Raw genomic sequence first — 16,231 nt, 5'->3', positions numbered from 1 at the left:
ACCTTTCCAAGACCTAAAAAAGAGCTCTGTGTGGCTCTAAAGTTTGTCTCTGTCTTCAACAGAAGTTGGTTCAGTACAATATATTATTTCACCCACCTTGTCACTCTCAACCCCTGTGAGACAGGTAAATATTATGGCAGCATAGAGAGGTTACAAGACTGGTCCACAATGTTTCTTTGGCCTTGTCTGTACTAGTATTTTTTTATTTTTCTTTTAATTTCCCACTGTTGCTCCAATTGTTCAGTTCAACTGGTTGTAGCCGTGGTAGGAACCCAAGTTGTATATACTCTGGTTCATTTAGATCTGCTCTGAGCAAGGTAAAACATAACAGTGATTTAAAAGTGCCTGCAGCCACAGCCTTTCTACACCAGCAACAATATTTCTACCCTCTGTCCTGACTTCACTAATGCTCTTGGGTTACAGTTTGTAGGACCAAAGTTTTATGTTGCATCACAAGGTGATTTTCTATTCCTTTTGGCTCTGGAAGTGGGAGTATTGCTCCCCTGGCTGCAGTTATCCAGGGTCTTTGGTATGAGGACTGACAACATTTCTTTTAATCCCACCTAAAACTAGGGTTGAATTTGCACAGGTTGTAATTATTCTGCTGTAGAAAACATCAGGTGTCTCCTGGATTCCTTTATCCCTCCTGAGGTCTAAACTACAAGCTTAAAGAGTGCGAAGGGTTATTCCAATTGCACTGGAAAGGAATATCTAGTGTTCTGTCCTTTCCCGATAAATTCCTTTCTCTCTCTGTTCCTATAAAGTGCATTGTTGTGGTTGTACCTTCTAATGGGTATAGTGGGATGTAATTATCTTCGTCCAAGGCGGAATCATTGTGTCTGGTTGTGAGAAGTCACAATCCTAACGGGAAATGAATTTTGAAGCAATCTTGAACAACTCTAGTGGAGCCATTTCATACCACTAGAAACCCAGCCCCCACTTCACAGCAGCTGTATGTCCTTTTCCTCCAGTAAGATATAGTACTAACTCTATTGCATATTTTTGTTTAGACATGCTGCAAAACTGCAAGTCCCAGGCCTGGATTTGGGTTCTGACGATTATTGTTTTGTGCTGCCATATGGGAGACCCATCACCTAATCTTGATTGTTGTTATATTACAGAGTCTAAAAATGAACTAAGTACTTTATGGAACAAACCAGACAATAGCCATAAGCCCTCCCATCAGCTGTGTGTGCTGTGAGGCTGCCTCTGTGATCCAAGGTTCTATTCCTGCAGAGGCAAGAGGAAACATCCTATTTCTTTAAGAGGTTGCAGTTCAGATAATGGCACAGTCAATAGAACTAAGTGATATAATAGGCAGATGTACCAGATTTTTATCTTGGAAGGGCTGGCTTTAAAGGTAGGCTAAATTACAAGGCAAATGAGCTTGGCCTGAGCCTTGTCTAATAGCAGATACTTTTTCATATTACAGAACATTAGTGACTGACAGAATTCAGCATGATATGGCACTTTTGGCTCAAGAAGTTCAGGATTGTAATAGCCAGGAGAGGCACTAGCAGAGCAGGGGAGGGGTCAGCATAGGAATAGCAAGTGAGGTTTCAGGTCAGGATTGAGGTGCAGGGACAGAGCTGTGTGTGGAGCCCGGGACTACAATAGCAGAGAGTGCTTCATGGAAGAGTTGAGGTGCACAGAGACATGAGGGGATTCAGGACTGGAATAACAGGGAGATGCAGGTGCCAAGCTCTGAGCAAGTGCCAGCATCAGAACAGCAGGATTAATCTAGCAGTGAGAGGCTTCCTATACAATTTCCATCACTCCATAAGTCTTTACTGAAAAATAAAAAATATTTTAATAATTGTCAAATGTACCCTGTTCCAAATCATTAAATGATGGGTGGGGCGAAGAGGAGTTCACAAATGAATTATTCTAAATTTTTCTCCTTTTGCGTCACCACCTAGGCGTGGGGGGAGTCTGCATGCCAAGCACAAGGAACATCACTCTAGCCTGGTCAGCTTTCTTAATGGTGAAAACAAGATAAAATCAATGGACATTAATAAAAAACACTCTCAGTATTTATTGCAATCCGTTAGCAATCATTCTCTCAGGAGTGACCCTTTGTGGAATTATGTTTGTTCCTCTTGCCCCCAGTGTTCTCCAGCTCATGTCCAAAATAAAAAAAAAAGCTGTGTACTCCCTGCATAATATGTTGGGGCTGCTGACTTGATAGCGAATGGAGTCTGTTTGCTTACAGCATTCTGGGAATTGCAGAAACTCTCAGCCAGTGGGAAAACATTTCCTATAAAGCAGGTGTAATGATGAGGGCTCTTTCTGGGCTAGAACAATGATCAGAGTGATTGTCCTGTGGAAATCAATATGTTATAATGCATGAACAAACAGGTGAGTCTCAGAACAACTAGAGATTAGTGGAGCTAGTGAATTACTCCATCTTCCAGTCATACACCGATGACAGGAGGTGTAGTGGCAGAGCAAAGCAAACAGTACATCTGGTCTCTCAAGTCAAGGAGAAAATAAAAGAAATAAGTAGAGAAGATCTTTTTCCTTTTCCTTTTTTCCATCAGGCTGTGTAGACCAAGAGGGGGGCTTCCATGCTGATGTGCTCTTTGTGGTTCCCCACAATACACTTTGCACCCTTTTGGAGGCTTTCCATTCTGCCATCATGCTGGCTTCTGAGATCTATATCCAGGAGTGAAGTAGGCCAGAAGCTATTTATTTCTGTTCTTCCTCTGTCTCTGCATAGCTACTGGGAACAGTTAACAGAGTAGGGGATGAGGAAGCAGAACTCTGTGGGTTGTTTATTGAATGAACTATTTTTCTTGGTGCTTAAACATCCTCCTGCCCTCTCTTAATCCAAACTTTGCGATAAGAAAAGCAGACCTCCCCAGTACCCTTGGACTGCGTGTTAGCCTGAAGGACGTGAGATAGAGAGGAGGTATCAAGCTGCTTTATTTTTGTGCAGTAAGTGTATGGCATAGAAGTGCTTTGATCCATTTGTCAGCACAGCTGCTCCTTGGACTAGACCGTACATTGAATGCAACAATACCGATTGCACATAACTGAAAAATACCTGCAAATCAAAGTGACGCAAATGCCCTTAAAATTGGTTTGAGGTACTAATAGTCCAGGAGCAAATGCCTTAGCCAGTAAAAAGGCCTTAAATACCCATCTTGGGACTGGCATTGTTTTCTGTGTTTTCTTGGAGGGCCCTTCTAAGTTAGCAAAAGTGAAAAACACTTCTGCAGTCCTGCTGGCTAAAGGCAGACAACACGTGCACCAGTATTAAGGCTGCTGTGGAGAGGTATGGTATGAACATAGGGCAGGGAGCCATGAACTCCAGAGTTGTAGTTCCAGCTCTGCCACTGACTCCCTCTGCATGGCTTTGAACAAGTTACCTAATATTTCTGAGCCTGTATCCCCCATGTAAAATGAGGATAACACTTCCCCACCTCCATGAGATTCTGGGAAGGTAACTGATGTTTGTAAAGCTCTCTGGAGAGGGAAAGCCCCACAGAAGTGCTAAAGATAAGGCAGCAAGTGTCAGCATCTGCAGCACAAGTGCAATGAGGAGTTAATGTTCTGCACTCAGGTGATTGCACGCTGCTCAAAGAGGTCCCTTGATAGCTGTGTAGAACTCAGAACCTTGGGGGAGCTCTCTTGGCAGATTCACAAAAAGTTTCATAATAATTTAAATGAAAGTTTTTTTCCAAAGAGAGGATAAGCTGGTTTGTGGTGTGAGGTTACAGCAGCAACCATGGGGGAGAAGCTTAAAACATCCACTTCCCCCTTTTTCTCCACCACCCTTCTCGGGGAGGGATTCAGGAGAGAAGGGGGATCCAAGACATTTGGCTTGTGGCTGGCAATCCTGATCCTGTTGCCACGGAGCCTGAGCGCTGAAAATAATATTAAAACAAACATAAAATAGTGTCCATCAGAGGCACCCGGCAAAAGGCAGGGTTTGCTGCCGTGGTGTTTGCTCGAGCTTTAATTTAACAAATGTGCCTTGCCCTGTGCTGAGGTTTGCCAAAGATGGCTTCCCACAAACCACCAGAGGGAGCAAGTTTCACAGGGTCTGAGGCTGTCAACTGAGAATGTTCCACACCCGCCAGGAAGTGCCAGGCAACACCAGGACCCTGACAGCCAGATCAACCCAGCCTTGATGGGGCAAAGGGGGAAAGGTTCCTCGCTACAGCTCTATACTGGCCCAAGTGATCTTAACTGGCTACCCGTCTGGCTGCACACACAGGGCAGAGAATAAAAGGGAGGAAGATAATAGAGCAGCACTACAAAACCTTGTTGCTGGGTTTACCTGGCCCCTGATCTTGGTATGAGGATGAGTGGGTTTACCTGGCCCCACATCTAAACACAGCCTCAGAAAGGACAAAATGTCTTGAGTTGAAAAGATTGCAGAGCCTGACCCTTTCTTGTGCGCCCTGATGGAATCAGGGATGGAGGGTAGCTGGCTTTCCATGCCGCTGCTGTGAGATGACAGACTGGCAGCCTAGTAGCTGGCTGATTTTCAGTGCTGTTAGTTGAGGGGAAGAGCCTCACAGTGGTAACGAGTTGTGGGTTAGTAGCTCACATTGCTGCATGTCAGGAGAGAGAGAGGGGAGGTAGAGACAAGCAAAGTTGGAGATGCTTTCTGGACTGGACAAATTTCCCTTCCTGCTAGAGCTGTAGTTGTGAGGAACTATCTTGTACTCTTTATATAAATCAATCTCTCTCTCTCTCTCTCTCTCTCTCTCTCACACACACACACACACACACACACACACACACACACACACACACACACACACACACACACACACACACACACACACACACACGTTTAAAGATGCTAGACTGACAGCCTTAGAGACTGTATTCCTCCATCTACAGATCATGTATATCCTGGGCAGCAGCATGGCAAGCTCCCCCCCTCTCCTGCCAACACGCCTCACCCTTGTTCCTCCAAGTGTGACTAAGGAGTATGGCCTCCATGCCCCCATTAGGTCCCTAGCTTCACTACTGAAATTGTAACAAGGAGACTACTTAGTGCCAGTTGTGGTGGTTTATTATGAAGACATTTTGAGCTGAAGTTTCTAACTCATTTCATTGTGGGCCACCAAACAGCCATCGCACAGGAACAACTCTTGGTTGCTAGCTGACTTAGACTGGCTTTGAGGGATGGAATGCTGTGTATGCCATGTGAGGGATTTGTTTGGTTCATCCAGTGAAATCTGTGAATTCCTGGAATGGCATACTGTGGGGATGCGGAGGGTAAGCACCCAGCAGTTTGTTTAATTGGATAGCCTATGATAAGTGAGACAATTTCTACTTTCATCGTAAGTGTATGTGCATATGATATTGTGAAAAATCAGACCCCCCACCCATGCCTTCCCCCTGGCTTTTGCTGTGCAGCAGTTATGACTGATTATCTCTTTACAGTGGCTGTGGGGATAGAACTTTGATCTCCGGCACCAAAATCACAGGCCCCCAGCATCATTATCTGTTAACAGTATAGGGTTCGTGACACACAGTTGATTCCATCCTGGAGGAGCAATGGTGTATTCATAAGCCAGCTCATACACGATGCCGTGGTTTTTGCTTTCTTTCTAAAATGAACCTAAGTACATATTAAGAGGGTTCAGTGCCCCTCTGAAGCATCAGTCACTGGCCACTACTGGAGACAAGATATCACTGGTCTGTGATGCTTTGGTAAATGCTATGAGAGTGGGTCTGAGGGCATGGCTACACTTGCAGATGTAGAGCGCTTTGAGTTAAACCAACCTTTGTAGAGCGCAGTAAGGAAAGCGCTGTAGTCTGTCCACACTGACAGCTGCCAGCGCACTGGCGTGGCCACATTAACAGCTCTTGCAACGGCCACAGAGAGCAGTGCATTGTGGTAGCTATCCCAGCATCCAAGTGGCTGCAACGTGTTTTTCAAATGGGGGGGGGCTGGGGTGGAGTGTGAGAGGGAGTGTGTTGTGTGTACGTGGGGGGAGAGAGAGTGGGTTTTTGGGGGGCGGAGAGCATGTCAGCATGCTGTCTTGTAAGTTCAGACAGCAGCAAACTTCTTTCCTGCCCACCCCCCGCCTCTCTCTCTCTCACACACAGCATTCCACAGTAATGGTTGCTTTGTCTCAGAGCAGATAAGCATGCCGGCTGTCAGAAATGGAGCTTTCAAAGGGCATATCCAAAATAATGACAAGAGTGGCCACTTGATTTAAGGGGATTATGGGATGTTTCCGGAGGCTGATCAGAGTGCAGTAATGCAACACCTCGTTCACACTGGCGCTGCAGTGCTCCAGCGGGGGGCGCAGCAAACGTTATTCTACTCCCCACGGTGAAATACCAGGAGCACTCTAGCCATGGAGTCAGAGCGCTCTACATGCCTTGCCAGTGTGGTAGTGAGCTAGTGCGCCCAGGGCTCTTTTAATGCACTGTAACTCGCAAGTGTAGCCAAGCCCTGGGTCTCTGTGCCAAGCAGTCATGGCTGTGAGAGGTTTCCCTGTATCCAATCAGCCGTGTGCTGAGAGTACTTCAGTCTCCAAACACTGCCAGTCCCATAACCTTCACGAGCACAACATGCAGTACCCTCTTAGGAGGGCAAAAATTAATTAGTCACTCCATCCAGTGCGTGTTGATCTTAGATGTAATTGTATCAAGCCTCCATTGGGAGCAGCCTGAGCTGATTGATAGTGCTATCCAACTGCAGCCTTTGTTCATAGAAACTTTCCTTGATGTGAGCTGCATGGCAGGAAGCAGGTGGGCAGCTCTGTTCTGCACCCTGCCAGCTTTGGGGTCCAATGCTTATTAGACAGGGAGTTTCATCAAGTTCTATTTCTCTCTTTCCCCTCCCTCTTCCCCCCCCCCCCGAAATGAGATGGATCCTGTGATGTTCTAGCATTAGAAATGCTTGTTAACCTTCAGGTTGAGACATCCCTAGAGGTGTGTAGATAGTTTGGGGTTGGACGGATTTGATTTTAATCAGTAAGTGCTGGCTAATTGTCTTTCTCTCAGCAACTAAAAACAAATGAAAATAACTGATCGATATCACAATCTGAAGGGAGAAAAAGTGCTTTTTAAAAAGTTTTAAAATATAATTGAAGGGTGAGTTGGTGCATTAGTGGCTCTATTAAAGAATGCAGCATTCCTTGATGCTTAACTAAAATGTTACAGGATGAATATAATGAATTATTTTACTGTGAAATGTATTGCTGCTTTGCTTATTGCATTTTGCAGTTTTTAAAATGTACCGATTAATGTAAAACTTCAACTTTCTAATGATCAGAAAAATGACTTGGGAAATTAGAGCTGGTCAAGTAATATTAGATTACTGCTGGAGTGACATCACCAGCTGCCGATGAACGTTAGCCGGCCCAGTGATGATATTCCTGTAAGGACCCCCCTTTCTGGGCCAGTGCTTGCAGGAAAAGCAGCTTCTCCCATAGGGAAGACCACCAGGCAGGCAGGGGGATAGAGCTCAAATCCAGCCAGAATCTCTGGACTGCTGTGTGAGACCCCCATCATCCCTGAGTCACTCAACCTGCTTTCTGTAGCTGGCTTTAGCAAGATTCTTTAAACATGTTTAGGTTCTGTTTGCCCTGCAAAATGGAACCGTGCTTTAACCCAGTAGGGGAGACAACCACCATCATAACTGGTTCCCTCAACTCGCTTTTCACGGTAGTTTAGACAGACTGTCAATTTGCTGAATGTGTGGCTGGTAGGATGATGCTGTTGCTGATGCAGGGAAGCCAACTATGCACTATATGAGATGGCATCAGACACCAGGAGCCTGGATTATAAATCACTGAAAGTACCCTGGGTATACAGGTGGTTGGCAGTACTAGCATCTGCTTCTAGGGAAGAATGACCGCTCATCCTTAAGGTTTTGACTCTGACTTAAAAGTAGAAACGTTTGCTGGCATCACACAAGTACCTTGGAAAGTAGCCTTCACTTGGCATCAGCTCTGCTGTCATCCACAGGAAGGGGAGGAGATAGGAGCTCATTACAGGACAGCTGTTTTCTTTGAACTTACAGAAATGAGAGAAGTGGGAGTAAAGACGGGGAGACTATGGCATATGCTGCAGCAACCATGATATCCTAAAAAGGGTTTGAATAGGCCCAAGGTTTTCTGTCTTCCCTTACCATTAACATGACATGGAGTGTAAGTAGAGAACAGGGTTCAAAGAAGCTAAAAGATTCCTCTGGGGACAAAGCACATGAGGTTGATCTGGGTTTTAGGAAGGTTTGTGTCACTCAGATTAAAAGCAAAAGTCCCTCAAACTTTGATGGGGGTCAGAGTGGTCTGTGGGACTCTCTATTTCTTCATCCTCTATCCTTCTCGTATCAGACCCTCTGGAAGGAGAATAGGGTGCTGTTCCCTTCTAAGCTGGTCTGCACTTGTCCAAGTGTCAGGTGGAGTGTGTGTATGTATAGATGGATAGGAAGTGTTCAGCTTCGTAGGGGCTGAGCAAAGTGCTCCAAGCCCTGCTGGGCCTAGGAAGTGAACACAGCACCAGATTGTCAACCCTGCCATGGGGTGTTGTACTGTTACCCATAGCTGATCTGGAACTTGCCTAGTTCCCACCTGTCCATGGACCGTCATGGGAGGATCATCACTCTTGCTGTTGATTACCGGAGCAGAGCTTTCCAAAGCCAGTGTCGGAGCATTCATTCTCAGTGGAGAGCCCTCGCCCGTGGAACTTGCTCTTTCTGGTCTACCAGAGCTCGAGGTTGGTTGCCTTCAGAGCAGATTGTAAACTGCCTTGGTTACTCAGGGAAGGGTCAGGGCCCAGGCCCATCAAAAGGCAGGAATAGACATTTTATTGTCATACTGGTCTCTGTGTGTGTCAGTTTGGCATCTACAGTAAGAGGCCAAGATGCTGCCATGATAGGCACTGTATAAATATTCGATGGAAAAAATAATTCGTCTCCAGTGTGATTTACATTGGGAACGTTGACTCTTGAATCTGAGGCTGGAGACCTGCTGTTTCTCACAAAAGTCCTTATATCCCCATTGTTAAATCCTTCCTTGGACAAGTTTTTTCTTGTGCCCCTCACCAGAGCTTGTGCCTCATGTTTGCTCCTGGGGCTGCTTTCACTTGTCCCAAGGTGCAGCCTTCCCATCTGTGGGACTCAAGATCCCAGAAAGGTGGCAAATCAGGCCACAAGTTACTTCCCCTCTTACCTGTTATCAGAGGAGTCTGGCAAAAAGGTGTTTCCTTTTGTTCCAGCTCCACTATCAGAGGAGGCGATGGGGTCAGCCAGGCAGAGATTGTAGGGGATGGTGACCCCCTAACAAGCAGCCTTAGTTTGGGTCAGCCCTAAGGACAAACAAGGAGGTTTTAACATGCTTTAGCTTGGTTTGGGGTTTCTTGCTGCTAACTCCCAGAAGCTGTATGGTGCAGGGGCTGACGAGGTGTTAGGTGAGAGAGGGATAGCTCAGTGGTTTGAGCCTTGGCCTGCTAAACCCAGGGTTGTGAGTTCAATCCTCGAAGGGGCCACTTAGGGATCTGGGGCAAAAAATCAGTACTTGGTCCTGCTAGTGAAGGCAGGGGCTGGACTCAATGACCTTTCGGGGTCCCTTCCAGTTCTAGGAGATAGGTACATCTCCATATATTAACCTGGAAGAAATCCTTCTTGGCTTGAGCGGAAACCCAGGTCTGTTGTTGTTTCACAACATGTAGGGGTGATGATCCAGAAAACAGTCTTGGAGCAAGTGAACTGCTGGGACTGGGTTCATTCCTCCTCTTCAAACCAACTTTGACTTTGCTCGTGCCTGAGAGGAAACCTTAATGGCAGTGTGAAGATCTCTCCTACTGAGAGCTACCCTGTGTAGTTACAGAATCTTCATTCAAAGCTCATCAGGAAGCAAATGGAGCTTTTGGATTTTTAACTTCTCCCTCCTGAGATGTTACAGACCTGTAAATTGGGGTGGGATCATGTTGATTTTGGGTGGAACAGGGTGGAAAGAGTTGAGGGGCCAGTTGCACATTTTGAAATGTTCTTCCTCTGCCATTTGGCTGTTTCAGTGACCTGTTCTATGATCCCTATTTCCTCCCACATCTTGCTTTGTTTTGCAGCCAGGAGTACCTGATAATCTTCTGAAGGGTGCTGTTTCTCCTGTCTGGGTGTGATCTATATCTCATCCCTGCCCCTGTTACTCATGCATCTCAGAAAGAAACAGTCCAGTGTCAGCAGTTGAATAACTAACCAGCCAGCTCTCCCCTTTATCTTCTTTCCCTCTTTCCCAGGAACTGTTGGTTAATGATGGATAAACCCCGGCAGCCACCAAAGAGCAGAGAACAGAGACCACAGAGGCCATTGGAAGCCCAGCATCCTTCTGGATTTATGCTGACCAAAATCGGTGCCTTCTGTCTGTAGCAGTCCAAGAAAACGACATGATTCCTCTTCTAAACGCCTGCATGTATCTGTCTCACTGGATGTTTTTGGAGTTGGGGCGGGGGGAGGGCTTGAGGGGCAGCACAGTTCTGTCAAATGTGCTTCACCCTTTATATTTGTTCATTGTGAAAAGAAGCCTGTCAATCGTAAGTGCCCACAGCACCGCAAGTAGCTTAGAGGCCCATGTAACCCAAGGCCCAGTTAATTCCGTACTAGTTTTGGTTTCACTTATGCAATCTGTGTTTCCAGTGCTGTTGCCTTTGTCCTTGTGCTCCAGAGAAAGGCATCTGAAGTACTGGGGGAAGCAACCCTGACCTGCTTGTTAGGATTAACTGTTCCTAGCATGCTCTTGTTGTTAACACCAGCAGAGACATTCCTTCCCTTCCAAGGCTCCCTCCTAAGAATAATAAACTGTCTATTGGTCACTGTGTGTGTGAGATGTTTTCACCCCTGTGAGTTTGAGAATTGCTCCTTACTCTCCCTGCCAGCAGTGAAAATCTGTCAATTCCCAATAAGCATCAGGAATAGGGATAGGAATAGTTCCAATCACAGTTTGTAAATTAAAAATCTCATTTGTTTCAGGCCAGGGGTCGAATGACTTTGGCTTTTCTGAAAGTACTTGGAAGGGGACAAAGCCTTGGCTGGAAGGGGATAAAAGCCTTGGCCAAAAGCGAACTAGCTGTGGTGAATCATGCTGCAAAAAGCTTCTTACCTAATAAAGAGTCCTCGCTGCCCCAGTCTCTTGTGCACTCTCCCTCTCCCACTTGCTGTAAACTCTCTCCTCTCTCACCCTCCAGCCCCCACTCCATTGTGTTCCCTCTTTGTGGAACAAGGGGCAGTAGGGAACAGCATGTCTAGCATTGCATCGCTGTCCATGTTGCGAGGCAGTCAGTCTATTTGGAATGTATTTCTTTGGGTGTCTCCTAGCATCGGCACTGCCTAGCTCTGGTCTGTGACTGAACAAGTCTCTCTTGCTTTGCACACTCTGTACTTGTGTGTGTATAGCGCATGTAGAGATCGTTCTCCCATCTTTGACATGCAGCCACCTGTAGGTTGGGACTTGGTTCTTAATTTCCCATGCCAAGAACACTATGTAGTACTTTGGGACAGGAAATGAAGAATAACTTCTCCAGTTGAAACCACAGGGGCAATTATAAGGTAGCCAGAATGAAATGAGCAGGGCTGGAGACGTCCAGCCAGCACCAAAGCTATTGAAGGATGGACTGTGTCTTCAAGAACCGCATGAGATCAGGACCTCAGTTTAACGTCTTAGCCAAAACGTCGCACCTCCAGCATTACAGTGCCCCTCACAACTGTGTTTGGCTCAGTAGTAGAGTGCCACCTACTGAGTCATTATTGAACTTTGCCACTCATCATGGGTGCACTTAAACTGGAAATGTGCCCATATGTCAGCTCAGTTTTCTAGCCTTTTATACTTGCTGTTAATCAAGCAGGACAGAGCTGCAAAGCCCTGTTCACTATACAAGGCACTGTGTTCGCTCACTCATTGCCCTTCCTTTGTTAAAGTCACAGCTCTCCCTTTGATTCCAAATTTGCTGCAATGTGCAGGTCAGACCCACTGGCCCTAGCAGAGGAGGGAAAGCTTCACGAACCAGAGCCGGGCACTTCGTGCCCTCAGATCTGTTGCTGGCAGAGCTGGGAGAGCTTTCTGTGCTGCTGCCAGGCCAGCAAGGTATGGCTCCTTCTCTGCCTACAGCATGTACAATCTGTGGAGCGGAGCACTAAAGCCACTACCTGCAGGAATTTAGAGGGGTAAGCTTCATCTCCAGGTGACTACTACTACTTAATTATTGTTGGCTTAGAGGGGTGATTGTCCCTGTTAGCTTGCCGCCTTGTCCCGCCTCTCCCCCAGGTTTGTTTGGCACTTGTGGTCTGCATGACCTGCATTTCAGCTGCCCCAGTTTTCGGGGTGAGGGTGGAGGTGATGATGGATTATGATGCCAGGGCTGAATATCTCTCCGCGCAGGACAATTTTCTCCCTAAGGCAACCGTAATATATTTTCATGTTCTTTCATAATTAGCTTTATTTACCAAATTGGCAATTCCTCTGTTGAGAAATAACTGATTACAGCATTCAGGGAGTTGCTGTCATCTCAAGATATGCAGGTGTCTGTGAAACATAAACAGATGTGATCGCTCACAAAATGAACCCAATGGATAGCGGGGGAGGGGGAGATCCAGTCATAAAAGGCAAATGCAACATCTCTGGCCTCATTCAGGCTAATGCTGGCCAAGTGCACTACCACGGCCGTGCAGCCCCAGTGACGACAGAGTATCAGTCTGAGGCCATCCGGCACTTCCTAATGAAGTGCTTGATTAGTTTAACTGCCTTATTCCCTCTGCCCTTCAATCACCTCCCCAGTCCACTGGGGGCCATCTCGCCAGAAATCGTAGATGAGCTGATGGTGGAGTGAGGCTGGTCATGACAGAAACCAACTCATTTTGTAGCCGCTGTACTCACTGTCATATGACTGTCATATTCCGTACATATTGGTGCTTTAAGTCCTGGTTCAGAAGAAGTCAGTGAGAGCAGGCTACATAAGAAGACTGAAATAAACCCATCTGACATGCGTTGTGTGCAGCCCAGTGATGGGGCTAGAAAGCCAGCTGTATAGGAGGTAGTGAGGCTGAGCTATTGGCTTGATCTTCTCCTGGGAGCACAGCTATGAAATGAGTTTTGGTAGGTCTCAGGATGTCTCCTTGCAGGATGGAATTGTGGTTCCACCTGCTTCCCAGAAAATCCAGCACACTTGTTACCCCCTCATTGCTGAATGATGCCATTGAAATGTGCTAGCTGTCACGTTCCCCCTCATCTTCCTCTGAGTCATCTGGGCTTGGGAGAAAACTGATCTGTTTGGAAAGCTCACACTGGTACCCCAATGAAATCCTGGCCCTAGAGCCTTGGGTACCTTTGAGCATTGTGAAACCCCTTCTCTCTACACATGACACACCATCTCTAATGAGTGTTCTCTGGCTTGTTTTCTTCCTTTTCCCTTGTCCTGTGTTCCTAAAGGCCTTGCAAAGACAGGAGACATCCTGTGCCATGCCTTAATCAGCTCCTGCCGGTTATCTCCCCATTTGAATCCTTGACTGTCTGTTCGTGCTGCAGAGCTTGAGTTTGATTTTCATGGAGGATTGTGATGGCAGGTGTCAGTTAAACTCCTAAGTGGCAAAGTTTGTTATGATTACAGTCTAGTACTCAGTGGCGGATAGTTGTCCTCACCACACAACCTGTCACAGTTGGCACTAATTGGCAACCTAGCAGTCTCCACCAGAATAAACGAGGACTGAGCAGACCATAGAAACTGAACTGCGCTCTCATCCTTAGAAGAAGGTCCCTTCAAGGCAAGGTTGAAGGATTATGAGGGCAGCTTGCTCTGCTGCAGTCTGTGCTGCACGTTTAGTGGATAAGTAGGACTTCAGTATCCAGGACTGTTGCTCCAGCCTCTTCCACCTGAGCAAAATTCACACACAGCCAGATTTTCAGACAGTTCGACTGAGCATCTGCATAACTACTTTGCCTGTGCAGTTAATGCAGTTGTGTGTGCAGATAGGTAATTGTGTGCATAAATGCAACTAGTCATTAGCATGTGGGGTGTACAGTTGCGGTAACGGCATGTGAAAATTAGGTTTGCAGAATGCCCAATTACAAGCACAAACTGTCTGAAACTGGCTGGATGAGTGGGAATTAAATAAACTTGTTTTTGTGCAAAAGGCCCTAGCGTGATGGGAAGGGAAGGGAAGAGCAACAACAAAAGAGAGAAAAATTGTTCAAAATTTTCCAAGACTCAGTGGCTCTTTAAATGCAACATTCAACAAGCACTCAGAAGCTCTAATATACAAGGGCATCTCAGGCTCTCTAAACACTGAATTTGTGATCTTGCATAAAACTACAACGCATCGCCTCCTGTGGTTAATATTTCACGCTTGACTTTACAAGATGCTTTATCTAATATCCTCTCTGAATTTGTGCTTTTACCAACTCTGCCTTGTCCACGATGAGAGAGGCTGAAGGAGGAAGGCAATTGCCAAATGTGTCTGTCATCTTTGTAGGAAGGTTTTGTGCAGCTGTTGGGGGAGAAGAGTTAGTCTCACTTCCTATTTTATAGTCTGCTGAATACTGTGATTTCATGCTGTGTGCTCCTTTTCCAGGCAGAATTTTCCATTTGTTTTTAAGGTATTATTTATTTTATTGCCAAACTAGTTAAAAGTTCTTTTCTGTAGCTTGCTAGCTAAACAGGGCCTGATCTCTGGAGGTGCTGAGCTTCCATTGCAGACACTCTGTGCCTTTCCCAATCACGTCCTTAACTTTGCATGGTGGCCTGTTGCAATGACTGTCACAGTCTGTATGGGAATGGAAGAAGTATAGATTCTACGGCCCCTGGCTTTCCCTCCTCCCCCCGCCCCTCCCCAATTGCTGTAGTAGAAATGTACCTATTTAAAATATAGTCTACAATTGCAGTGGCCTGTTGTGTGTACATGAAGACTAACACAAATTAACCATTACAACTCACACTTTGTTAGAATACCTATCGGCTATTAGCCAAGATGATCAGGGATGTAACCCCATGCTCTGAGTGTCCCTAGCCTCTGATTGCCAGAAGTTGGGAGTGGACGACAGGGGATGGATCGCTTAATGATTGCCTGTTCTGTTCATTCCCTCTGAAGCACGTGGCACTGGCCAGTGTCAAAAGACAAGATATTTGGCTAGACGGACCCTTGGTCTGACCCAGTATGGCCGTTCTTATGTTCTTACCAGGATCTCTTCCCTCTCCAGCTGGTGCAACACGATCAGAAATTACTGGCTGTCTTTAACCAGAATCTGAACAGCAGTACAGAGTTGCGCAGGCCTGTACGCTAACACCTGCTTCTCTCGAATGGAATTCTGTATAGTTGTCCTTGGGGAAGGTGGCTGTAATATTCTTGAATGGATCTGCTTATCTGATAACCTTCCTCCACCACCACCACCACCACGTGTTCGTGTCTTGCTGTCTCCTCATTTCCCCAATTCTCCATGTTGAGAGGTGATGCAGACTGAAGTGGTTACAGTCTCTTCCTAGCCTGGTTTTGCAACCTCCCTTGTGTCCACAATTGTTCTGTGCCAGTAATGATACCCCTCCCCCTCGGGTATCTAATTGCACTTGCAGAGTGGTGGTAGTTTGTGGGCAACTTGTGGCAGAGCTAAAGGGAGCGACTGGAGCAGCTGTCAGCACTAGCAGGCCTCCACCTCCAAAATGTCTCTTGCATTGAATCCCCAGGCGCTCTCTCTTCGTACGTTCACAGCCGCTCAGCTCAAGGCAAGGACCTTTTTGTCTCTTTTGCTGGAGAGACAAACAAGCAAACTGTTGTTTCTGTGCTAAAGGTAAATTCAACGGCTCCTCTGGAGTCTGAAACAAAATACAGCTGGCTACCCTCATCTGTCCACGCATGCCCCAAATTACATGCCCTTTTTGCTGTCTTCTTGAGAAGTGCCCCCCCTGGAAGGTGCACTTGACGGGGGTGGGAGCGACGGAGTGTACGGTTGATTCTCTTTGGTTTCAGATGCTTAGGTTTAGCATAAACATGGCTGCTGATCTCCCGGCCATAGAAGCTCACCAATTAGTATTGGCCCTAAGAAGACCATTCACATCAAACGGTTCTGCATGGAGTTGCACAAAGGTGCATGGGACTCAGGTTCCAAAACCCTCAATCTCTTAAACAAGGTAGGTTTATAAGAGCAATAGACCACTTGGACTAAAACTGAAGGCAAATAACTGAAAGGGAAGATAAGGGAAAGGAGGAGCCGCAATAGTTTAAAGGGGATGCTTGTGCGGGTAGCACTTTAGATGTGCTTATGTCATTTAC

At 46.4% G+C, this 16,231-nt stretch overlaps 1 protein-coding gene across 5 annotated transcripts in view; it reads left to right on the top strand.

Moving 5' to 3' along the window:
* Positions 1–10,791, top strand: part of CHCHD6 (coiled-coil-helix-coiled-coil-helix domain containing 6) — a 180,704-nt gene extending 169,913 nt beyond the window's left edge. For all 5 annotated transcript variants that reach the window (XM_045024696.1, XM_045024699.1, XM_045024698.1 and 2 more), the window contains one exon: positions 10,219–10,791. In XM_045024696.1, the coding sequence (XP_044880631.1) occupies positions 10,219–10,242 (24 nt within the window). In that variant the 3' untranslated portion in view covers positions 10,243–10,791. The remainder of the gene's footprint in view (positions 1–10,218) is intronic.
* Positions 10,792–16,231: the final 5,440 nt, after the last annotated feature.

Source organism: Mauremys mutica, chromosome 7 (genome assembly GCF_020497125.1).
Source record: "Mauremys mutica isolate MM-2020 ecotype Southern chromosome 7, ASM2049712v1, whole genome shotgun sequence".
Lineage (NCBI taxonomy): Eukaryota > Metazoa > Chordata > Testudines > Geoemydidae > Mauremys > Mauremys mutica.
The sequence above is the reverse complement of the archived record's forward strand: the minus strand, read 5'-3'. Positions and strand labels throughout refer to the sequence as shown.